Source organism: Gymnoscopelus microlampas, assembly GCF_963454915.1.
Source record: "Gymnoscopelus microlampas genome assembly, chromosome: 11".
Classification (NCBI taxonomy): Eukaryota; Metazoa; Chordata; class Actinopteri; order Myctophiformes; family Myctophidae; genus Gymnoscopelus; species Gymnoscopelus microlampas.
In genome coordinates this window covers 8,675,351-8,702,077 of record NC_139948.1, presented here as the reverse complement: position 1 = coordinate 8,702,077, position 26,727 = coordinate 8,675,351, and the positions used below count along the sequence as shown (strand labels likewise).

General features: G+C 42.5%; 1 protein-coding gene across 1 annotated transcript in view; it reads left to right on the top strand.

The window, feature by feature from the left end:
• The window catches only part of foxk2b (forkhead box K2b), a 31,847-nt gene extending 8,335 nt beyond the window's left edge, over positions 1–23,512 (top strand). Inside the window, exons 2-9 of the mRNA XM_084072388.1 lie at positions 2,889–3,083; positions 5,701–5,854; positions 6,796–6,942; positions 9,835–10,028; positions 13,399–13,628; positions 14,576–14,833; positions 16,905–17,156; positions 20,001–23,512. Of these exons, the coding sequence (XP_083928514.1) occupies positions 2,889–3,083; positions 5,701–5,854; positions 6,796–6,942; positions 9,835–10,028; positions 13,399–13,628; positions 14,576–14,833; positions 16,905–17,156; positions 20,001–20,227 (1,657 nt within the window). The 3' untranslated portion in view covers positions 20,228–23,512. The remainder of the gene's footprint in view (positions 1–2,888; positions 3,084–5,700; positions 5,855–6,795; positions 6,943–9,834; positions 10,029–13,398; positions 13,629–14,575; positions 14,834–16,904; positions 17,157–20,000) is intronic.
• The last annotated feature ends 3,215 nt before the right edge of the window (positions 23,513–26,727 follow it).

Here is a 26,727-nt window from a genome sequence, read left to right as displayed (position 1 = left end):
AAATGAACAGATTCTTTTCTTAAGCCCTGTATATACTTTGCCGTAGGACGAATGGCAGAAACTGGGGAGATCTACAAGCTCACGTGTTGAACCGTGAGCTTGCAGATGGGCTATCTTTTGCTGTTTTTGTAAAATGTGTGAACATTCTAGCTTATTGTCCCTTGTCAGGTGTCCAAAACTATTACTTATCAGGATTCAAATTAAAAAATAGCAAAAAAATAGCCGATCGACAAGCTCAAAACGAGTCGCTTTGCACCGCGTTTCGAGCTTGTAGATCTGCTATGTTTGCTACTTTTGTGTGACGCTGTAGTGTGATCAAGTAGGGCGTTACTAAAGTTAAAATATGGAGAGGCTTTCTGCCCGACAGCAACGCTATAATGACCAGTGATGGAAAAAGTACTCCAATGTTTTACTTAAGTAAAAGTATCTATAAAGCAATGTTAGAAGTCCGGAATTAAAAAATATTGTGCCAAATAAACTTAAAGTACCGAAAATAAAAGTACTAAAATGTTTGAAAATAGCCTAGGTATAAAATAGGGATAACGTGGTTAATGTATTGTTTTATAATCTAATCATTTATATCTGCAAAGTAACTCGTAACTAAAGTTTTAATTCAAATAATTGTAGTGGAGTAAAAGTACAATATTTGCCTCTGAGATGTAGTGGAGTAGAAGTAAAAGTATAGACAATTGGAAAAACGCTCCAGTAAAGTCAAAGTACCTCACAATTGTACTTGAGTACAGTACTTGAGTAAATGTACATAGTTACTTTAAACCACTGATAATGCCATGCCCCATAATAGGGACGCCGCCGGGTTGACAGAGGCTAAAATGGAAGACTCTCTCCTCCTTTTTAGTTGTAAACGAGCGTGGAGAGTGAGTGCTTCTCCTGCCTCCTCCAGCCCTCAGGCGGGCTAAACGCTGGTGTTTACATGCAGCCGCTGAGGGTGAGCGTGCTGCTGCTCGCAGCATGTGTTTGTGTTTACCACAGAGCCTAAATTTAGCCAGATCCTCCAAGCAAGGCTCTCTGTTCCCCCCTAGAGGTGGCCACGCTGTGCTCCACTCTGCCATCACTCCAGAGTCAGACCTGACAGACAAACACGTAGACGGGGGTCTTTAACGTTCATTTTGCAGGCAAAGGACCCCTTAGCTTAGAGAGAGAGATGAAGCAGGGACCCCCCCCCCCCCCCCCCCCCCAACTACATTGTATAACATTTTTCATAGCTTCATAGACTTGTTTGACAGCACTATCACAGTGTTGTGTAAATTCATGTTTTTCTTTGTTTATGTGGTTTATTCACACACTTTTTTTTACATTTTGGATTCATGTTGATGTTCTATCTCACATAGATTTGGCGGACCCCCCCCCCCCCCGTAGTAACTCTGAGGACCCCCTAGGGGTCCCCCTTTTGAAGACCCCTGCAGCTGCGTAGATCAGCGCGTCTCAGTCCAGGTCATGGCCAGGCCCACTAGTCCAGTGTTTCCCAAACAATGGGTCGGGACCCATTTCTTGGGCCGCGGGCCCCATTTCTATGGGTCGCGAGTAAATATCCGTTTCCCACTTCTATTTTTTATTCAAAAAGGAAAAGAAAAGAAATCTAACTTTTAAAAAAATCACATTTAAAATAGTGAAACTAGCAGATCTACAAGCTTACAACGCGTCCCATCACAATGCGTTGTGATCTTGTAGATTGGTTATTGTCATTATTAAATGGGGATTTCGTGGTAATGTATTTTTGTACGTTTGGGTCCCGGGGGAGACTTGCAGTATCATAACTACATCTTTGGTGTTTACAACACACCAAACCGTTTGAAAATCGGATGAGAAATTGAGCACGCTATGGTTATTTCAATAGTACATGCACCATAGACATAATGTTATGAACGACTGTCGCAAGATGGCGGCGGTTGAACTACGCTTACGACGCCCCCTTGAGCCATCTAGCCTTTCTTATATATATCTATGGTTTTAACGGTATTGAAGGTATGGATTTGACCTACAGTATGGGGTTTGACCTTAGCATGCCGACAGGTAGAGCTTTTTATTCGGGCATTTTGTTTGTGCTGTAATTGAAGTCAGTTTTTATTTTCACATCCCGCAGCTTGATTTTATCATGATGTGAATCGGTATTGCATTTTACACAACATGTTTATAATAGGGAAGAGTAGGACTCGCTGGGTACTGAAAGTCATACCTTTTTTCTTTTGGCATCGGCTGAACCGAGTGGTTGGGTTGACGCTGTTTCACCCATTAAAACCGGGAACGCACCTGTGTCATTTTAGCAAATATTTTCAACATAAGTTTTTCCGAAAACTCTTAGGATTTAGAACAGTTAATAAGAACAGTGGTTCACAAAAATAGCAGATATACAAGATATGCTATTTTTTGGACATTTTTGAAAAACCTTGAAATATGTTGTTTGAAAAATCTTCTTCTGGGGGTCCCTGGTACAAAACATTTTCAGATGGGTGGTCCGCTGCCAAATATCAATTTGTGGGTTCTTAACCCATTGAGACCTGAAGCCTATTCTACATGTCTCCTAAATCCCAACAGTTTTCTGAAAAACGTATGTTTCTATATACTGATATAGAAACATACGTTTCTATATCAGTATAACCCTAACCCATAATGCTTTTTAGCTCAAATCTAAAAATGACACAGTTCTAGGTCTTAATGGGTTAAAAGATGTTTGAGAACTAACTGATTTAGGAGGACTTTGTAGAACCGGCCTCGGGTCTTAACTCATACACTGCCAGAGTTTTCTTTCCTACCCCGGATTGGCACCAGACCCCAAACAATACTCTGGCATTGGTCGGCCTCTCTAGTCAAGAACTGCTGTACTTTAACGTTGGACCTTAAATGTCGTCTTGTTGTCTTGTCGTTGCCAGGTGCACTTTCAGGTTCCCGAGCACCAACATCAAGATCACGTTCACGGCCCTGTCCAGCGGCAAGAAGGTGAAGCGCGAGGCTCCGGAGTCGCCGGTGAAGCAGGTCCGGCCCCAGATCGCTCCCCTCACCATCAACATTCCAGACAACATCGCTCACCTCATGAGCCCCTTGCCCTCGCCCACGGGAACCATCAGGTACTCGCTCTGTTCTGTGAAAGACATAAGCAACCAGGTCTATGACGACCAAAAAGCCCAAAAGGAGCGACTAGGAGGCCACATGAGCACTTTAAACCTATATGCATCGGATATTTGAAAATAGATGATCGACAAGCTCACAACGCGTCGCACACATTGAGAGCTTGTAGATCTGCTATTTTCTATTTTCCCCCCAAAAAAATGTAATAACACAAATCTGGTACGGGGGTCCCTGGCACAAAATATTTTCAGATGGGGGGGGGTCCGTGGACAAATGCATATTCATTTGGGGCGTCCTAGACATGAAAATGTTTGAGAACCACTGGGTTAAACAACATTAGGAAACAAGCCAAAATAAGCAACTACACCACCAATATTTACAAGCAACTCTACATTAAAACAAGCCCAAAGTCTCTTATAATAGGCAGACAAGGCAACACTGTCTGGGACCCACTGAAGTGGTACACTGTAAAATCCTCAGTTAAACATATTGTGTGTGTATATATATATATATCTCTATCAGTACTTCTTTGCTCACTCATTACCCACTACAGAGGGAAATTCTCTACCCAAAACTTTTTATTTCATTAGTAATTCAAAGTAAATGTTTACAGAGTGATAACATGTCATAAGGAAATGATGACTATAGATATGCCTTGTGATTTTTACTTCCCCCTCGATGTGCCTTGGGCATAAAAGGTTTGAAAGCCAATTATTTACATCATTTTACAACCTCTTATTTACATAATTATTTTTGTAAATGAAGGCCCTACTTGGATCATAGTACCGCGTCACTCAAAAGTAGCAGATCCGCAAGCGACACGTTTTGAGCTTGCGGATCGGCGACTTTTGCATTTAAAAAAATGTTTGAATCCTGAACAGTTTTGGACATATGAGGTTTCCACCCGACAGAGACGAGTACATTGGTCAAGTGCATTCTGGGAATTCACCGGAGATCTCTCTAGAGGTGAAAGAAATGGACAGTCATCCTTTTTTTTACGTCGTAACATATACTCTTGAAAATGACCCAATGTCTCCGCTGGGACATACTGGGTTTGGTAGTCTGCCAAAGTGGCCGCTTAAGCAGCCAAAACATACCACTGTTTGACCGAGGGGCTGCTATGAAACGCTCCATTCTTGTCTTGGGTCAGCTTCAACCACTTAACCCATTCAGACCGGGAACGCATCTGTGTAATTTTTAGATTTCTTTGGCTAATCAAAAATAGCAGATCTACAAGCTCGTAGCGCGGAGCTTGTAGATCTGCTATTTTTGAAAAAACGTGCAAATCTTTGAATATATATATTTTTAAAGTGAACATTTGTAACTCCAATATTTGCTTCTGGGGGTCCTTGGAACAAAACCTTTTGAGACGGGGGTCCGCGGGCAAATACATATCTTTTTGGGGGTCCTTGACATGAAAAAGTTTGAGAACATACATACGTTTTCTTTTAAACTGTTAGGATTTAGAAGATATTTGTAGAATCCCCCCAGAAGCAAAGATTTGAGTTACAAATGTTCGCTTTATAAATATATATTCAAAGATTTGCACACATTTTCATGATTTTTCAAAAAATAGCGGATCTACAAGCTCATAGCGCGGCACCGAGTGCTGTGCCATGAGCTTGTAGATCTGCTATTTTTGAATAGCCAAAGAAAACTTAAAATGACACAGATGCGTTCCCGGTCTTAATGGTTTAACCCTGGCATCACTATTTTGGGCCAGTACATTACAGGTCAAAACATGCAAAAATCTTAATAGCAGATCTACAAGCTCACAACGCATCACAATGCGACTCGTTGTGAGCTTTCAGATATGCTATTTTCCCTGTGCGACACGGCTTTACAGCAAAGTATGAAATGGTGATCGCTGTAAGAGGTTACGGTTGATGTTTTCATCCTCTATAAAGACTAGCATGTGTCCCTAATCTGTGCTCAAAGGCCAAACTGGGTCACATGACACCCTTTAAATATAATGCATTGAAAAAAAAAGCTGCGGTATAGGAGATTGCGCACCTCGACGGCTAACGGTAACCTTGAGATACGCGTCGACCTTTGACACGGCCTGCCCTGTTGGGGATCAGCTCTGCCCACAGCTTAGGCTTTAGTTTACCGAGGACAGAGCTAAGAGAGAGAGGCGTTTCTGTTGTAGATCCTCTCGACCTTATAACCCGGACAGATGGTTCATAATTGCAGACACACACACACACACACACACACGCCCGTGGGTAGCACGTTTCCTATGGGCGATTTTAATGTCACAGGTGACAACTGACAAACCCTCTATACCAGGCAATGGTGATAAAAGTGCAAACAATGTTTACTTAAGTGAAAATATCAATATTGCAATATCGAAATACTACCAAATGATTTAGAGTGAAATTGGACCCATATCAAGCAGCTCAGTGGCCTTGCGAGAGTTAGCAGAAGTAGAGTTATCCGCCCTGATATTGGGAGGTCAGGGTTCGATCCCCGGCCAGGTCGTACCAAAGACACAAAAAATGGGGATCAAGGGTTGGATTGGGGGGGGGAAGTCCCTGTGACATACTTGGGCTTACTTACTTACTTAGACCCAGATTCTGCAGCTAACTTGACATGTTCTACGTTTCCCTTCCACAGTGCTGCTAACTCCTGCCCCTCCAGTCCGCGAGGCGCCGGCTTGTCCGGATACCGGATGGGCGGTCGCATGGTGAGCTCTGCCGAGCTGCAGCTCATCAACGACAACTCGCAGCCCGACAACGACAAAGACGCCTCCGGGGGCGACAGTCCCAAGGTGAGGCTGGGCAGGCTTTTAAGTTCCCAGGGCGGAGCGATCTCCAACTAGGGCTACGGGCAATTAACCCGAAAATATATCGAAACTCAGTTTTTTTTTTGTTGTGATAATGTTTGATGAATGACTTGTATGTCAACAAATCGACACAAAAAAAATCCCCCCAAAAAATGTCTCAACTCTTTGACTGTAATGGTGTCACCCCACTACCAGAGAAAAAGAGCGATTTTTTTTTCTGTACCTTTTGAAAAATCATGGAATATTCTGCGTGACCTCCGTCCTCACGGTGATTGGCTGGTTACACGCACGGGGTTCCCGTCACAGCTGTGGCCATTTCAATCAGGCTGTTTGCCATAAAGCAAGAGGAACGGAGATATGGCCACTTGAGGAAATAAACAGGAAGCAAACAAGCTTTTATTTTGTAATACGACGTCATTTCTGCTTCTCTCATTCACTCGCTGTGAAGGGACCATCCATAGGCTAGGTAAAAGCGCCATCTGGTGAAATATATTAAAAACAAAGAAGAAAAATAAAAGGCAGAATTCGATGGCAGTAAAAGCGTTAAGAAACTTACAAAATGTTCCTTGAGAAAGACACTGAACCCCTAACTGCTCCCCATGAGCAGGTTTGTGCCTTGTATGGTTTCCACCATGCGTGTGAGAATGTAATGCACGTAGTGAAGCACTTTTGATAAAGGTGCTTTTTGATATAAATGCACTATTAGCAGTGTACAAATGGAACCAAATGGACCCGTGTTCCATTTGTACACGCTCAGAGTTATGGGGGTCGTGGAAACCACTGTGCTACACTAAATGGAACGGAGCCTTCATTAGTATCATTGGTAACACCTGTGAAGTGATAATATGGCTGCTGTGCATAGAGCCTATTGCCCTGTTGTTGAAACTAATGCTAACACAAATCAACGTGCCTCTCTCCCGCCACAGGACGACTCCAAGCCTCCGTACTCCTATGCACAGCTCATAGTCCAGGCCATCACCCTCGCTCAGGACAAGCAGCTCACGCTGAACGGGATCTACACGCACATCACAAAGAACTACCCTTACTACAGGACCGCAGACAAGGGCTGGCAGGTGAGTTCGGCTGGCTTCGGGGTGGGGTGGGTGGGTAGGTGGAGGGCAGTGGTGGAAAAAGTACTCAAATGTGACATTTCCAATGTACTCAAATGTGACATTGCCAATGTTGCCAGGTCTGCTTATTACAAGCGACTTTTGACTTTTTTTCCTGTAAAGTCGCTTGTAAATATTCAGTTGCTGGTTGCTTTTAGCTTGGGCTTGTTTCTGAAGTGTAGTTGCTTATTTGGGCTTGTTTTCAAGATTATTTTTGAAAATAGCTGATGAAATAGGGCTCAAGTGGTGTAACTGGTCACTTCTTTTGGGCTTGTTTTCATAGACCTCTCACTGAATCTGGCAACAGCGAAGCATTCTCCACCAGCCCAGGGCTGAGGACGGGCTCTAGTCTAGTCGGGACCAACCGAACATGCTCTGTTTATCATCGTTGCGTCGATAGAGGTCCCGACGGACCTCTACCCGACGGAGCGACGATATCCGACAACAATTTGTCGGCAGCAGACTCTTTCCAACGCAGAGTCTGCCCAAAACCGGTGCGGTGGAGTCTGAGCTGCCTTTAACACGGCAGCCGAATGGGGACCGCTGCACCACTTTCAATGACATAATGTCAGTGCAGTCCTGCAACAGATGACATGACACCGTTACACAGGAAACCTAGGCACACACAGACACACACACACCGCCGCTGTCGAAATACCTCGGAAACCTAAATGCATAGTTGACATAGCTGGGCAGAGCACTTTTCCTCGAAGCCAAGCCACACACATGCGGTCTGCTCGCTGACACCGAGGTACGCACACACGGCGAGAGAAGTTGCAACATGCCCTGTTATATTTCAAGTTCCGAATACCAGCTGTGACATGTACAACACCCGTAGTGCGTCATGTTAACCAGATCTGACATTTTGTGAATGGATCCACTTAACACATTGACTGCCTAGATCGAGTTAACTCGATATTAGCTTTTCATCACTTGCCTGCCAAGATCGAGTTAACTCGATTTAAGCAAAAAAATAAATTTTCAATTTTTTTTTTCTTTTCTTTTTTTGACCCAAAGACCAAGGAGATATGAATTTTCGAAGATCTTTACTCTCATCCACTTCCTTGTTAACTTAAAACTTTAAAATGTTGTATCTCGGCTCCTGAGTACTTTTTTTTTTTCATTGAAAAATCTCTGGCATGAATAACAATAGGCAGTGAAAATAATTCAGGCAGTCAATGTGTTAAAGGGTAAGACCACTTTAGTAGAGGTTTGGGTTGTGTAGTTACCTTGCCATGATGTAACTCCAAAGGTGGGCAAGAAATCAAAAATAATTGCTCCATTGATTAGAAATTGATAATTCAAAATATGCTCCTCATTGACTTACATTGTACGGTAAAACAGCGCTCAAAGTCACTCTTTTAGCACATAAATGAACCCAAACATAGCTGATTCAGACAATATAGAACATCACCAAACCCAGTACAGTTTGTTTTTTTAATAAAAATGTCAACTTCCTGTTGATTTTACTATTTGAAGATCTGGATCCGGATCCGCCGATCCAGTCCGGGTTTTCTACTTATTAAAAATGGCAAAATCAACAGGAAGTTGACATTTTTATTTAAAAAAAAAAACAGTACTGGGTTTGGTGATGCTCTATATTGTCTGAATCAACTTTGTTTGCGTTCGTTTTTGTGCTAAAAGAGTGACTTTGAGAGCAGTTTTACCGTACAATGTAAGTCAATGAGGAGCATATTTTGAATTATCAATTTCTAATCAATGGAGGAATTATTTTTTATTTCTTGCCCACCTTTGGAGTTACATCATGGCAAGGTAACTACACAACCCAAACCTGTATCAAAGTGGTCTTGCCCTTTAACCTTCCAAATTCATCCTTTTTGTTTTAAAGTTCTCTGCTGAATTTGTATTGTAAAGCCTGATATACTTCAGTATACAAGTTCCATCTCTCTACTTCTCTGCACATTTTTTTGGCGAGTTGGCTAGCTTGTAGATCTGCTATTTCGGCAAGGAGGTTTGGTGTTGAGGGGAAAAAGAGCCAAACCAAGTTTACTAAGTATTGAGTGTTTAAGTGGTTAAATGTCTGAAAATACACATTAACATGAATCAAACACTGATGATAGTGCTGTCTAAGCACTATCATCAGGGGGGGGGGGTCCCTGCTACATCTGTCTTTCAGCTAGGGCAGTGGTTCTCAACATGTGTACCCCCACAATATATTTGGGGGGTCCCCAGATGACAGTAAAGCGACAATTTAAGGACTTTTAAGACCTTTTAAATACCAAACTATATATACAAACTGGTCAAACATTGGCCACATTGTGAAAATAGCCGATCTTGTACATATTTTGGGTGGGGGGGTCCCCAGTTCAAATAAGATTATTTTGGGTGGTCCCCAGTTCAAATAGGATTATTCCGGGTGGTCCCCAGTTCAAATAAGATTATTCCGGGTGGTCCCCATTTCAAATAAGATTATTCCGGGTGGTCCCCAGTTCAAATAGGATTATTTTGGGGGGGTCCCCAGTTCAAACAGGATTATTTTGGGGGGTCCCCAGTTCAAATAAGATTATTCCGGGTGGTCCCCAGTTCAAATAGGGTTATTTTGGGTGGTCCCCAGTTCAAACAGGATTATTTGGGGGGTCCCCAGTTCAAATAGGATTATTTTAGGTGGTCCCCAGTTCAAACAGGATTATTTGGGGGGTCCCCAGTTCAAATAGGATTATTTTAGGTGGTCCCCAGTTCAAATATGATTATTTTGAGGGGTTCACGGCCTGAAAAGGTTGAGAACCACTGAGCTGGGGGGGGGGGGGTCCTTGGGCTGAAAAACGTTGGACCCCCCGATCTAAAAAAAAAAAAACTCTTCCTTTTCCCCTCTCTCCTCTTTGTTGTCGTAAACAGAACTCGATCCGCCACAACCTGTCGCTGAACCGCTACTTCATCAAAGTGGCCCGCTCACAGGAGGAGCCGGGCAAGGGGTCCTTCTGGAGGATAGACCCCTCCTCGGAGGGCAAGCTCATCGAGCAGGCCTTCAGGAAACGAAGGCCCCGGGGCGTGCCCTGCTTCCGGACCCCCCACGGACCCCTGTCCTCCAGGTATGGATACCGCCCCGCCCACCCACCACCAGCTTAGCTATTGGCTCTTGTCTGTTATAAGAACTTTTACCCGTTACGAACATCTCATTTTTTTGATTTATTTTGCTGTTAAAAAAATAGCAGATCTACAAGCTCATAGTGCGGCACCGAATGCCGCGCTATGAGCTTATAGATCTGCTTTTTTTTTTTAATGTGGAAGAAGCGTGCAAATCTTTGAATATATGTTTTAAAGCGAACATTTGTAACTCAAATGTTTTCTTCTGGGGATTCTACCAATGTAACTTAACATTTTTTTGTTTTTTTTAAACGTATGTTGCCATAATATCAGTGGTGTTAAAACTTTTTCATGTCAATGACCCCCAAAATGATATGTATTTGGCTGCGGACCCCCGTCTCAAAATATGTTGTTCCAGGAAACCCCAGAAGCAAAGATTTTAGTTATTTTGAGTTCCTAAGCATTTTTTTTTTACTTTGTAAAAATCTCTGGCACTGGGACAACACAGAAATAATTCTGGCACTCGGTGAGTTAACAGACTGTATTATACTTCATTGTATAATGGTGGCATACACACATAGTGAAAATAGCTGATCTACAAGTCCTGGTTTGCACCCTGATAATGCTGCATTGTGAACAACAACAACTCCATGTAGAAATCATAGAAATCAAAGCAAAAGAAACATTGCTGTTGACTTGACATTCCAGCGCTGTATGTGTGAACTTTAATCAGTGAGCCTGACAAGGTCAACAGCGTTCAAAGTGCCGTTAAACAGTCATCAGTCTTTCTGGTAATGTGTTTTTCCACTGCCTTGTGGTTTCCTAGAAGTCTCTTAATCAGCTACGGGTTCAGAGCGAAGGGTTTCGTTTATGTTTAAAAGCCAACCCATTAAAAATGAAAGTGAAACATAACTGGGTTTTATACGAGCAATACAAAGCCTCGTTTCCCCCCCCCCCCTCTTTTTGATGTTAACTACTTAAACCCTAGGGTGTGTACTTGATAATCAGTTGATCAGTGGTGTAAAGTAACTATTTACTCAAGTACTGTACTTAAGTACAATTTTGAGGTACTGTTACTTTACTGGAGTATTTCCAATTTTCTATACTTTTACTTCTACTCCACTACATCTCAGAGGCACATATTGTACTTTTACTCCACTAAAATGATTTGAAAACTTTTGTTACTTTGAAGATTTAACCACTTCAACCCTATATTCATGTCGGCCATTTGAAAATAGGCGATCTGCAAGCTCACAATGCGTCACGATAGCTTGGCTTGGTATAAACTTTTGAAAGTTTGAAACTCTCTCTCTCTTTATATCTCTAAACGTGTGAAATGGGACATTCTGCATAACAAGTACTTTCTACTTTTGGTACTTCAAATACATTTTGATACCAATACTTTCGTACTTTTACTCAAGTCAATTTCGAATTCCGGACTTAAACTTGCAACGGAGTATCTCTGCATTGCAGTATTGATACTTTTAGTAAAAAAAACTTGAGTACTTTTTCCACCACTGCAGTCGACCGGGGTCCCCCAGGGCTACATACTAGGTCCGCTACTATTTCCCTTGTTTTAGTCGTCACTATAGAAATGCTCATAGTGCAGCTGTCAGCCATTGTCTGCAGTTTGATAAGCTTGTGGTAAGGCTGCGCCTTAACCAAACCACATCCTAAGACACGGTGAGGGAGGGCACCAACACATCAGGGGAAATGAACTCAAGACCATTTAACCCTTCAAGACCGGGAACGCACCTGTGTAACCACTTTAACCATTATTTCATACTTTGGGCTATTCAAAAATCGTGAACATTTGTGCAAATCTTTGAATATATATTGTTTAAAGCGAACATTTTTTACTCAAATCTTTGCTTGTGGGGGGCCTCTGGAACAGCACATTTTTAGATGGGGGTCCACGGCCAAATACATATAATTTTGGGGGTCCTTGACATGAAACAGCTTGAGAACCACCGATTATAGCAACGTTTAAAAAAAAAACTGTTAGGATTTTAGAAGACATTATGTATAATCCCCATAGAAGCAACGATTTGAGTTACAAACGTTCGCTTTGAAAAATATATATTCAAAGATTTGCACACGTTTTCATGATTTTTCAAAAAAATAGCAGATCTACAAGCTAAAGCGAGAATTGACAGATGCTTTCCCGGTCTTAATGGGTTAAAGTCAACTGATGTGATTGAGTGTATGGAAACCCAGTGGAAACAGAAATGTACTCGTCGCAAGAGCTCAGAAAACGGTGACGTGCCTAACTGCACCATACCATGACCATACCAGCACTGTGTTGAGCAACCTACCAAATCAAATGACAAGCTAACAACATCAACATAAAAAAACAAGCACATTATCTACATATTTACACTTAGTACCTTATGTCTTACCTCAGGTACTATGCGTAAATATGTAGATACATTATTATTATTTTATTTTTATTCTCTCTTTCCCCAAATGTCGGCTGTTTATTAGAGTTTTTGGGTTCGCTGGCTCCCGGGTTGCCAAATCATGTGCGTGAAACAAGCGTGGGTGCTCATATTTCCCCCCCCCCCCCCCCCCCCCCCCCCCACGGGTATGGTCTAGTGGAAATGACGAAAACGATGGAGCTTGCACAGAAACAAATTTCACCCACTGTTTTACACCTGTAAACCTGTGACGTGTCAATAGAGTTGATTGTTGATCGACACCCATCTGTTTGTGCCCGGGACCCCCAGAAGAGAAGATTTATGTAAAAAAATAAAAGATAAAAAAAATAGCAGATGTACAAGCTCACAGCACGTTTTTTTTTAAATTATTATTATTATTATTTTTTTTAATTATCACAGTGTGGAACAAAGTGATGCGCTGTGAGCTTGTAGATCTGCTATTTTTGAGTAGCGAACATGTAAATGGGTAAAAGTAGTAAAAATGATTGTGGCGCTGTATCAACTACTTCGGCTGGGGGACCTCCTGGGACACCCCACACGGACCCCACTTTGAGACATTTTCGTGTCAAGGACCCGCAACATTATATGTATTTGGCCGCGGACCCCCATGTTAAAATATTTTGTTCCAGGGACCCCCCCCCCCCAGAAGCAAAACATTGAGTTACAAATGTTCGCTTTAAAAAATATCATATTTTAAGATTTGCAAAAATGGTCACGATTTCTCAAAATAGCAGATCTACAAGCTCATAGCGCGGCACTCTATGAGCTTGTAGATCTGCTATTTTTGTATAGCCAAAGTGTAAAAGGTTAAAGTGGTTAAAATTATTGTGATGCTATATTTACACATTTTGCTGGGGACCCCCTGGATTCAATTTTCTTAACATGAAGTGTGTGTGTGTGTGTGTGTGTGTGTGTGTGTGTGTGACCCCCATTATAGGAGCGCCCCGGCCTCTCCCAATCACGCCGGGGTTCTCTCCGCCCACTCCAGCGGAGTCCAGACCCCGGACAGCCTGTCCCGAGAGGGCTCTCCCGTCCCCTTGGAGCTGGACACCTCCCCCCCGCCGGCCGCCGCCGCCCCCGTGCCCCCCCCACCACCCCCCTCCGTGGTCACGGTGCAGCCCAAACTGGCTGTCATCCAGGAGGCACGTTTTGCACAGAACACGTCAGGTACGAAAAGTAAATAAGATAACCTGCACCGGCACACCCTGGGCAAGACCTGGGATGTTGGTTGTCTAGGAAGTTGACAACCGGAAATGGTTGAATTTGGCGGAAGTACCGCCCAAGGAAATGACGTTGATGCTTTACAAATCTGTTAACATTCTCTGTGAATGAAACGAGTGTTGTGATTGGTCAAAAAAAAACGTTTCCAGGGGAAACGGAAATCCTGTCCACTCAGGACTTCCTAGACACTCGCTGCTTTAGGTCGTGACCAGGCTCTTCTTTTCGCAGATGAGTGAGGCTGGGACCGAGGTTAGCACCGGCACAGCGGTTTTTATACGTCAGTGTTTTTGTTTTTTTTACCTTTTTTTTATACATTTTGGCCGTGGACCCCCATCTGAAATCTCGTCTAGCGAGACTTGCGGTGGGGCGCATTCAAGACAATCACGTTGCATAGTGTCATAATCCAACTGTTGAGTGCCAAAAACGACATGTGTGAAAAAAAATCTAAAAATGTTCTCTAATTTTTGGTTTCTTTCTTTTTTTCGTTATTCACAAAGAACTAGGAGATAACGCGATCCAAAGATTTGCTGCTCCATTCACTTCAATGTTAAAAAATAAACAGAGAAAAAAAATCACATATTTCCTATGTTTTACCATTGAAAAAATGTGAAACATGCTATTTTCAAACATCAAAACACAAATGTCAACGAGGTCACAATGACCTCGTTGACTGATTTTGATTTGAGAAACCACACCTGAAAACCCTCAGTGATTAGCAACCATCGAAGGATCAATCATACTGGAGAAAAACATTCTGTGAATATTCTGTGACTACTTGAAAAGGTCAAAAATCGTTAAAAAAAACGCTGGCACTGGCTGTGTACCCTGTTTTAAAAAAAAAAAACTCTGGCACTCTGTGTTAATCCATGAGGTATAACGTCTTGTGTCTCCAGGTTCAGCTGTCGGCCACAGCCCGGTCCTCATAGCGGTGCAGCGGCAGCTACCTCAGAGCATCGTCAAGCCCGTGACGTACGCCATGGCCTCTCCGGTGACAACCACCGGCGGCTCCCAGCCGGCCGCCATGCAGGCCGTCCACGTGCTCCAGCAGATCCCGGCGGGCTCCGTCGTCGTCGCCGCCGCCGCGCAGCCGGCCGCCATCATCGTTCCAAAGAGCGAGCCGCAGGAGAACGGAGGGCACGCGGACGTTAAAGGTGAGGAGGCGCCGTGTACAGAGAGTGTTTTTTTTTTTTGTGTGTGTGTGAATGATTATTTTGTCCAATATGTATGGTAGAGCAGGGGTGATGCAACTTTGATGATGGAGAGGGCCACTATATTTCCACACTCACTCCAGAGGGCCACATCACATATACTGTCGGGCCATTCTATGTCAGACAAAAGTAGCCGATCTGAGACGCGTTTTGAGCTTGTAGATCGGCTATTTTTGCTCTTTTGGAATTGGAATCCATTTATTTTGCAATATTTTTTTAATTGGAATCCTGAAAAGTAACATTTTTATTTAATTTCAAATGCTTTTAGTTATACTTATGTTAGCTTTATGAACTTGAATACAAATACATTGGACATAAAAAAGACAATAGAATTTTAACACTAGTCATTAAGCTACTAATATAGACTGAAGTAATTAAAGCGGGTCATGTTTGGAATTGTAACAGCTGAAATCAATAATATATCAGTATTCCCATAAGTGAAGGTGGGGGCCATGTATGTGGTAGAGTATGTTAACCCATTTAGACTGGGAAAAAATCTAAACATTTAAAAAATATTTGCACAAATGTTCAATATTTAAAAAAAATAGCAGATCTACAAGCTCATAGCGTGGCGCTCGGTGCCACGCTATGAGCGCTATGAAATCTAAAAATGACACCGATGCGTTCTCCCGGATTGACTGGGTTCGTACTCTACAAATCGGAGTGGTTGTGTTTGGTCTCCCGGTGGCGTAACCGTCTGGGCCACCTAGGCTTGCGCGTCACGGGTTCGACTCCCAATCCCCGACGACCGTTGCCGTGTGTCACTCCCCCATCTCTCTCCCCCCATTTCCCGTCAGCCTACTTTCCTAAAGTAAAGGCAGAAAAAGAATATAAATGTCACGCTCTTGCGCAGGAGAACCCAGGTTCAAGTCTGTGGTAGAAAAGGAAAGATACACATAAGCGTTAGCTGCTAGCCGCGTTATGTCCAGTTATACTAACGCAGATCAACTTTTGTTGGAAATTAACATTGTGCAAATCACTCGTCATTTTGCGTTAATTGGACACGTATCTAAATGTTAATCACACTGTCAGCTCATGGAATAAAGCCATAAAAAGTGTCATACGTCTTTCAAAGCAAAGTGTTCTGGGTCGTATGCAGGATCCCAGAAGTATGCATTTTTCATCATTTTTTGTGCACGTAGAAATGTGTGTTCATGTAACACCGTTAATAATGCAAACACGTCTCTTTTGACAAATGAAATTATGCATGTGTTGACTGTTTCCCACAGGAAACTCTGTCTTCAAGGTCACTTGGTTCATTTTTTGCACAATGCAATTCATAGTCAATGAGCTAAAACGTATGAAGACACCAGCATGGGCCTTTCACAGTCGAAGTATTGCTCATTTATTGACTAAGCCACTGAAGTCTGATTGAACATTTTTCAAATTAACCCTTAAAGCCCGGGAACACATTTTTATCATTTTGCTAGGCCTCCTCCGTTTTCCCCTCTACTCTAAATATTGTAGAGGGAAGAACTCATACAGGATATACAGAATAAGCACATGAAATTGGAAGTGATGAAATAAATAATAAACAAATAAAACAGTCAGACAAAATTGGAACACTACAAAATCAAACCTTTTAAATTTGTGGGGTTCTCTCCAATTTGATATACCGACCGAAAAATATATTTTCTGTTTACTAAAGGGCTGGATTGACGGGGAAAGCCCCTGTTACTGAACAAACACTATAGCAATGATTACTATGGAAATGGAGAGCTACTCTCATAATACTTTCATAATAAATATATATCACTTACTTACAGTACCAAACCGTTAAAAGCATCTGCGTCATTTCATATTTTAGCGTTGGCTATTCAGAAATAGCAGATATACAAGCTCATAGCGCGGCACTCGGTGCCGCGCTATGAGCTTGTATATCTGCTATTTTTGAATAGCCAAACAAATCTAAAAATGACAGAGATGTGTCCCCCGTATCGAATGGGTCGTTAATGGGTTTAACACTTTGTATTGCGGCGGAAAATGAACCGTTTTGCTCCCGTCTCTCCTCCAGTGAAAGTGGAGGCCGTTCCGACCATCAGCCACCACCACCACGCCTCTATAATAGGCGGCTCCAGCCGGGTCATCCAGAGCAGCCAGTCGTCGGCCACCGCCACCGCGGGCCTGCAGACGTTCACCATCGTGCAGCAGCAGCAGCAGGCCCCTCCTCCGCTGGGCCAGCACCAGCTGCCCATCAAGGCCTTGATCACACAGAACGGCACCCACTGCCTCACCACTGCCATCCAGCAGGCACCGGCCCATTCAGGTGAGACGCCGGCCTAAAAAGCACTGCTTCTCAAAGTGGGAACCAATAGGCTCTATTCACAGCAGCCATATTATGAAGACATTCACAGGTGTTACCAATGATACTAATGAAGGCTCTGTTCCATTATGGTCAAACAGAGTCGGGGTGCTGATATTGTGCATGTTGGCCCACTGGAAACACCAGTGGGTCTACAGTTGGGGTCCAGGGACCCTCATGGGCTTCCAAATGGCCCCTTACAGGTGTGTAACTCTGAGAGTGTACAAATGGAACCAAATGGACCCTTACGGGTCCATTTGGTTCCATTTGTACACTCACAGAGTTGTGGGGGTCGTGGAAACCACTGTGCTACACTAAATGGAACAGAGCCTTCATTAGTATCATTGGTAACACCTGTGAATGTCTTCATAATATGGCTGCTGTGAATAGAGCCCATAGGGGGGGGTCGGGGGGCATGCTCCAGGGGAGTCCCCAGTAGTTAACATGGCGTCATCATTTTAACCACTTTCTTTCTATTTATATGTTGGCTATTGGGGAAAATAGCAGATCTACATGCTCACAGAGCCTGTATAATTTTTGGAGAACAGTATTGCAAATGTTTGGATTTCTTTTTTTTTTTTTTACATAAACCTTCTCTTCTGGGGGTCCCTGGCTGGCACCAAACCTTTTCAGATGGGGGTCTGTGGCTAAATTCATATCATTTTGGGGGTCCTTGACTTGAAAGAGTTTTGAGAACCGCTGATCTAAAGCAGCCATTCTCAACCTCCACCCCTTCTTTTTCCTTTTTTTTAATACCGGTTCCCACCAGTTTGATATCCATTAGTACCACAGACTCCTTTGTGTGTGTGTGTGTGTGTGTGTGTGTGTGTGTGTGTGTGTGTGTGCGCGCGTGCGTGCGTATCTCTGCGACCCCTATCTACATAATAAAAGTCTCAGTGATAATTTAACTCTGAAAGTGTACGAATGTAACCAAATGGACCCGTAAGGGGTACATTTGTACACTCTCTTAGCAGACCCATAATAGGGTCAATTTGGACCCCATGGTGGTCCCCGAAGCCTAGGCCTGTCTCGGTTATTACATAATCGCCCCAATTACAATTATTTAAGCTGTTATCGCAGTTATTTTGCACAATCGTAAGAATCGAAGGAGTTAAATTGTTGGCCTGTTTTGGCTGTGTTGTAAGACTCTGCGACTCGCTCGTCTAAAATAGCCAATCTCCAAGCGTTTTTTTTCCCATCTTTTCGGTGATTGATGCCATTGTATGAAACTCAACATATTCCAGTTTATCTCTTGCTGACTGTTAGTCTGCGTCTTGCTCAGCTCATACTGCCCTCTGGTGGCGCATGCCGTGCACTACAACGACAATACTAAGTAGCCTACTCCTTTCATGCTGTTTCATGAATCACATATAGGCTCTATGCACAGCAGCCATATTATCACCTCCTTCACAGGTGTTACCAATGATACTAATGCCAGTGAGCCAACGTGCACAGCATCAGCACCCTGACTCTGTTTGACCAGAATGGAACAGAGCCTTCATTAGTATCATTGGCAACACCTGTGAATTTCTTGACAATATGGCTGCTGTGCATAGAGCCTATTGGGCCTAGTCTCATGTAGCCAGACAACTATACAACAATATCATATAGAGTCTGAAACTACACCCCCTGAAAGGAAGCTGTCATCTGTTAATCATTTCCGTTCACACGTTGTATGTGCACCAAGTGCAATTGAAGTGCAAGTGAAAATTTGTGCAAATCTTTGAATATATATATATTTTAAGCAATTTTTTTTACTCAAATCTTTGCTTGTTATGGGTCCCTGGAACAAAATATTTTGAGATGGGAGTCCACAGCCAAATACATATTTGCGGCAGTGGCTCAGGGGTACAGTGCCCGGATGGGAACCGAAAGGTTCCCAGTTCGATCCCGGGCTCCCCCAGAGTTAGTGTTGAAGTGTCCTTGAGCAAGATGCTGAACCCCTAATTGCCTTGAGTGCCTTGCATGGTTTCCTCCGCCATCGGTGTGTGAATGTGTGAGAATGGGTGAATGTAATGCACAATCTATGTAAAGCGCTTTGGATAAAAGCGCTATATAAATACACCATTTACCATTTTATTTACATATAATGTTGGGGGTCTTGACATGAAAAAAGTTTGAGAATAACTGATATTACAGCAACATATGCGTTTCAGAAAACTGTCAGGATTTAGAAGACATTTGTAGAATCCCCCAGAAGCAAAGATTTGAGTTACAAATGTTTGCTTTAAAAATATATAATATATATTCAAAGATTTGCACACATTTTCACGATTAAAAAAAAAATAGCAGATCTACAAGCTCAGTGCCGCGCTATGAGCTTGTAGATCTGCTATGTTTTAACCCATTGAGACCTGAAGCCGATTCTACACGTCTCCTAAAGCTCAACGGTATTCTGAAAAACGTATGTTTCTATATCAGTGGTGCTCAATCCTTTTCATGCCAAGGACCCCCCAAATGATATGTATTTGGCCGCGGACCCCCATCAAAATATGTTGTTCCAGGGACCCCCCAGAAGCAAAGATTTGCGTTTAAAAATGTTGCTTTAAAATATATATATATATTCAAAGATTTGCACACATTTTCACGAATTTTCAAAAATAGCCCAAAGTGTAAAATAATGCTTTTTAGCTCAAATCTAAAAATGGCACAGTTCCAGGTCTTAATGGTAGCCATAGAAAAAATAAATGACACCGATTCTTAAAGGTTTAATGTTCGAAATAAACTTTCATTCAATCTATAGCCCTAACGTGACAATAACCCCACCTCCCCTCTCTCTCTGTCCTCTCCTGTGTGTATAAACATTAGCCACCGCCGTGGCGAGCCCCCTCCACCTGCTGGCGGCCCACGCCTCTGCGTCGGCCTCCCTCCCGACCAAGCGTCAGAACGGCGACCAGCAGCAGCCGTCCTCCTCCTCCACCGGAGCCCCCGACGCCAAGCGCATCAAGGTGGAGGAAGGGGAGGCGGCGGCTCCTCCAGCGGACCCCTCAGAGTCGTCAGCAGCCGCCGACCAGGGCGACCACAGCCTCAACTAGTCGCTTCCCACTTCTCTCTCTCTCACACACACACACACACACACACACACGAGACACCTCTCTCTCTCTCTATCTCTTGTCTATAAATCTCTGTTATCCTGAATCATAATGATGTAATAACAGTAAAAACAGGTAAAAGTCCGGAATTAAAAATGTACTTCAGTAAAAAGTATTGGTATCAAAATATACTTAAAGAACAAAAGTAAAAGTGCTCATTATGCAGAATGTCCCATTTCACGTTTTCAAGTGTATAAAACTCTTTTGAAAATAACAGATCTACAAGCTCACAATGTGAACAGATCAGCTGTTTTCAAATGGCCGAAATGTATATAGGGCTGAAGTGGTTAATGTATGTTTTGTAATAATAGTCCAAATCTACAAAGTAACTACTGTAGTAACTAAAGTTTTCAAATAATTGTAATGGAGTAAAAGTACAATATTTGCCTCTGAGATGTAGTGGAGTAGAAGTAAAAGTATTGAATTGGAATTGCTCCAGTAAAGTAAAAACTAAGTCACTGTACTAAAGTACAGTAGTTGAGTAAATGTACTTGTTACTTTACACCACTGGTACTAACATTGTTATAGAACACTGTTATTACATTATTATTCATCTCTGAAATGGTACAAATGTAATCAAAAGGACCCGTAAGGACGGGTCCATTTGGTTACATTTGTACCGTTTCAGAGATACAAATGGATTAAAAAAACTAGGACTCAAAATCTCTCTTTTTCTGTCCTTCCATATTGTTTAAATCAGTGGTTCTCATCGTTTTTTAATTAGGAGTGAGAGTGTACACATGGAACCATTTTGGTTCCATTTGGTTCCCCATTCGGAGCTAAAACTCCTATTTTGGTTCCTAACTATCAATCATTTCGCTGGGGGACCCCCCCTTAAAACCCCCTCCAAGGACCCCTGGGGGTCCATCCCTAGTTTGACAACCACTAGTTTAAATGTTTTTTTTATTTCGTTTTATTTTACTTCTCCTCCTTCTACCGTGTTTGACTCCCAAGGTGCCAAACGGAGAGGGAACTGTTCGTATTGTCATTTCCTTCAGTTCGGGGTTCATCTTGTTCCAGAGCGTTGACAGGAAACGGGACAAAAACGTAAAAAAAAATAAAGAAAGACTAACTAAACACATCAGACTGCCCCTTTCAGAGACCAGAAAAAAGGAAGCGGGCTGTGATTGGACAAACTGAAGGAGGGGAACGAAGTAGAAATCGGACAAAAGGAATAAACTTGTGAATATATATTAAAAAAAAAAGAGAGAATGAAAGAAAAAGGTTTGCGCCCCCCCCCCGATGACCCCCCCCTCCTCTTCTACCATGCCCCGTGAGACATTAAGCCAATGAAAATAAGGAACGGCGAGACCACAGGAACGACATCTCAGCCAATGAGAGTAAAGGAAGCAAAGACCACAGGAAGCCTTAACAACGATGAAACCTTATGTCCGATTTATGTGGCGTCGGTACGACGGTTCCGCGCGCCGGACGTAGCCAATATACGTGTATATCGTCTCTGTCGGGTGGAAACCTCACATGTCCAAGAACCAAAACTGCTACCTTTCAGGATTCAAATTCAGAAGTAGCAGATCTGCAAGCTCGAAACGCGGCGCTTTGTGTGAGGCTGTAGTATGATCAAGTAGGGCGTTAATTTACGAAAAAAACACACACAAAGTTAGAACGTGGTGATACAAGGTTTCTGCCCGACAGCAACGATATATAGGGTGCTATGTTCGTCCGTGCGACACTGTCGTGTGACGAAGTATAAACCGGCCTTTAAAAGAGCTTTTGGCCTTTTGAACCTCAACGATCTGGACCTGAAGGGGAAGTCGGTTTGGATCCGGTGCGGTTTTCCGGGTCTGTTCCGGGTTCGTTTGGGTTTGGGCGGGGCCGTCACGAGGGGGGGGGAGGCGTGTGCAAGCGTCAACTCCTCCCCTGGAGGCCACACCTCTTTTGCCTCCTCTAATACCTCAGTGCGGATTGGCTCTGGGACAAGCGTTGGCTATTCAAACATGACGAGGTAACCAGATTAACAACTTTAACCCTAGCCTCCCTGTTTCGGGCATGTGTTTTTTGTTTTTTTTTATTATTATTTTATTATATTTTTTGTTTTTCAAAACATTTTAGAAATAATTCAGAAATAGCAGATCTACAGCTTGTAGATCAGCTGTTTGAAAAAAAACATTAAACGTCTTTTTATGTTTGAGGGAAAATATTTTATTTTAACTTTTTTTATTATTATTATTTGTTTTTAATCTTTAAGGCTTAAGTGGTTAAAAACACAACACGGTTGAGGAAGAGCCCAGTGGGGGTGGGGTGGGGTGGGGGGTGGGGGGGGGTCACTTCAGAGCCAATATTCCTGAACCTTTTTCGGCAGCTACGCCTTTTTACATAAATACTGACCTTCCTTTTATCGCAGCTGTATGTAGAAATGCAGTACATTGTTGTTCATGAAACGTGGAGCATTGGAGTTTAGTTTTTATTTTACGTTCTTCCTTTTGGATGTATTTTCACTTATATAGGACAAATAATAATTTAATTATTAAAGGAAGCATAAAAGAGAACGGTGAGGTCGGCGACATTTCAAAAATGACTCAAGCAAAGTTTAAAATTCTCACCTTTTTTTCTTTTTTTAAACGTGGACTTCCTTTCCGTTCGGTGAAACCCAAGTGTAGTTTCTTAACGGAACTCTGTGAATGGACAATTTTTTCCCTCCTTGTCGCACCCATGTTCTGTCATTATCCATATGAAATTGCTTAGTTATACCTACATATTTTAATACTTGCACAGATAACCGATATGCTATAAACCTATGAATCTCTCCATGTGTAGTTTCAGATGTCTCCTTTGACCTTGCATGTATCAAGACAAGAGAAACCCTAATCCCAGTCGATAACTGTAAACTGAACAGAGGAAAAGACAGAAAAAAAGACATGCTTTATATTAAAAAAATGACAAAAAAAACAGACCTGCACTTGATTAAATGTTTGTGTTTTATTTTATACCCTCTCTCCTTTTTTATTTTCTTTGTGGTTTTTCCTACTTCCAGACTCCTTTATTTCCCTCGTTCACCTTGGCCATGTTGACTTTGTTGTGTTGACAGACCCCTTTTTGCTTAATTATTTGACTCTGTTCTGGCAACCTGACACACGTGTTGCTTAGTTTTTTTGGATTGTACACGTTCCAAAACGAATAGAAAAGAACATTTGATTGATGTATGTTCAGTGGAGAAATGATTTTTATTATCCCCCCCCTTTTTTTTTTAAATAAATTAATTTAAAACTTTTTAGTCTGTACCATTCAGTTTTGTTTCAGCCGAGTCGTGGTCTGGTTTGACAACAGCAAAGCAACCACCCGAGTTTGTGCGTTAAGCCTGATATCTGTCTGTCCGGTGGAAACCTCCAAAACTGCTACTTTCCAGGATTCAAATTCAAAAGTAGCAGATCTACAAGCTCGAAACGCGTCACATACTTTGTTGCGCGACAGCGTCGCATGCCGAAAATAGCCGATCTAAGAGTCTGTTTTGGGTCCACAACACTGTCGTTCAATGGATTATGAATTAGGTGTTGGGGTGGCGAGTGTGGCCGGCTTGGTGCGGGTCACTGCACTACCTCGCTGTCGTGACTTTTTATTTGACGATTAATTGTCACACAAATAATTGCGATCAATGATTTAACACATTACCCGCCAAGATATTAAACATCGTTTTTTATCCCCATGCCAGAGTAATCACCTTAAATAGACTATCTTTGAAACGCCGTGGAAGCCACGTTGTGTACAAAAAAATATAATAATAAGTCCCCGTGGGTTGGGGGAGGGATCCGTGTATCCACTGGAACAATAACATTCCATTTTGGCAATTTTCGGCCATTTTGGGGCTATGGCCCGTTGAAAATGGGTGGTTTTCATCACAAAGAAAAGAAACTGAGTTTGGAGTGTTTTTCTAAAAAATCCTATAGTTAGTACTGACATCATAGTCCCATGTTTGGGCATAACTGCCATAGCCCGCAGCAGCCCCCACCAGGGCCGCAGCCAATGGTATAAAAGGCAATGGAACTCCCTGGTTAATTGAGTTCCATCAGTGACCCGAGCGACATGAACTCGGTTGGTTTCACAGCCTAAAGCATTACATATCGGCTGTACCTACTTCTTGGATAATCTCATATCGGCTTTCGGATCTGGTCAAACAACCAGCCAAGTATCTGTTTAATATAATGCATATTCATTTTTTTAAGATAACATGAAATGCCTTTTTGAGAGCAGTTATTTTCAATGTATACCCTATTTCCTTATGAAAATAGCCGATCTACAAGCTCACAACTTTTTGGATAGCAACGCTTTGTGACCTTGTAGATCGGCTACTTTCACTAGTTTCGGTATCCGAGGAGACATACAATTTCTCTATCGGTAAATGGTTTGTGAACCCGATCTTGGTGTTAGTGAAACAAAGGCTTGGTTCATGACCGAAGGCAAGAGTTTATGATCTTCAACAGACACCATCCGGCTGGACGAAGCTGTAGCTCAATTGGCAGTGTGGCAGCCTGTGAGTCCTAAGGTTCGATTCCTGTCTATGGCCATGGGTTGAGGTGTCCATGAATGAGTTTCTTAACCCTGGATTGCATGTTTGCCACAATCCCTCAGCACTCTGCTCAGCTGTTGAGAATGCTCATTTGTTAGTTGCATCATGAATGGGCTGCTTCAATCTATTCTGTTTCTAGTACGTCTTATTGTGCTATTATTGCATGTTGCTTTTTGCCATTCATTCCTTGGCCTTGTTTATCACTGCTTGCAGCTATATTTTCTTTTGTCTTTAAAGTCCTTAAATTACCGTTTAAGGACCTTTAAGTTCTAGTGTTCAAGTTCTGCCTGTTGCTCACTTCATTCTGTCATCACTTCCTCAGTTTCATTTGTTTATCCTATATCATGCATTGCAGGCTATGCTTTCTTTCTCCTGATTGGATGAAATTGGCATCCTTAGCGACACTTTTGAGAGAAATGGTAGATATTGGTCTAAAATTATTGAGGTTATTGGTATGAAGTTTGTGTTAAGAGGTTTCTGCCCTGACAGCCATGACACATATATATATATATATATATAGAGCTGTTCCTGGCTTGATTTTTTTTATTTGTTTAAACCAAATATTTTTTACTTAAATCTTTGCTTCCGGGGGTCCTTGGAACAAAATATTTTGAGATGGAGGTCCCCAGCCAAATACATATTTGTTTCTGAAAACTTAGGATTTAGAAGACATTTGTAGAATCGGCCTAAGGTCTTAATGAGTTCAAACTAGTCTGTAGAGGTGGATGGCAATGAATAAGACACTTGAGAGCATGGATCCGTTTCACATTGACTATTCTTTGTTAGGTCTCAGCATTGCTTCACAGCATGGCATGCATTGTACATCACTTCCTGTCCACACCCTTCTTCATATAACCTCTTTAGGTAGGCCACCTACAGTGACCAAGTGGTGTAAGAAAGTAAATTAACATGAGACATGAACACAAAATACAGTGTTTCACAGATCTGAAATAAGATACAACTGTAGGATTATTTCATTTTTTATTTTTTTTAACACTCCATATATTGCATCACCTTCAAAATAAACTAAACAAAAAGATCTGTTGACAAGCTACTATAGGAAGACAAATAGCTAATCAGTCACACATTCTTGCATCCAGTTAGGCTTATTTCTAACTTGTGATTGCTTTGTAGAGGATGGAGAGGCAGGTGAAGCAGGAATGTTCTGTGGCCTTGCGGCTGCACAGCGATCAGGAGCTAGATGAGAGGCGTTCCATCTTCGCCCATCCTCCAGCAAGTATGTGCTTTGGGCTACCTTCTTTGTGACTCTTAGAGGAGCGCCAAACTTTGGGTGACCTTTGGGCACCTGGAGAAGTGTTTTCACCCGCACACTATCCCCTTCTTGAAAAGACGGAGTGCATGTGCCTCGTTTTCCATCAGTGTAGGACTTCATCTTGAGTTGATGGCGTGTAACTTTCTCTCGTACCTGTCCATCTGAGACAGGGTCGGCATGAGATGGCGGCAGGACAGTCAACAGTAGTTGAAAGGGAGACACACCAGTAGCTGCATGCGGTGTGGCACGGTAAGCCATCAGGAAAGCAGTAATGGCAGGTTTCCATGGTACAGACTGTGTGATAGCCATCTGCACACTCTTGTTTCAGGACACGATTGCAACGCTCTATAGCGCCATTTGCAGCAGGGTAGTACACAGAGACTCTGTGGTGTACAATGTCCCGTTCAGCTAGGAAAGCAGCAAAGTCAGCAGAAGTACACTGTCTCGCATTATCTGTCACAATGGATTCAGGGTTACCTTGTCTACTGAAGACGGAGGAGAGTAAGGTTGTAACGTCCCTTGTAGTGATACTGTTCACCAGCAGCAGTTTAACTTTCTGAAAACGTTTCTGTTTGCCCGGAACCCAGACTAGTGAAAATAGCAGATCTACAAGCTCAGAACAGATCTGCTATTTTCACTTCTTTATAT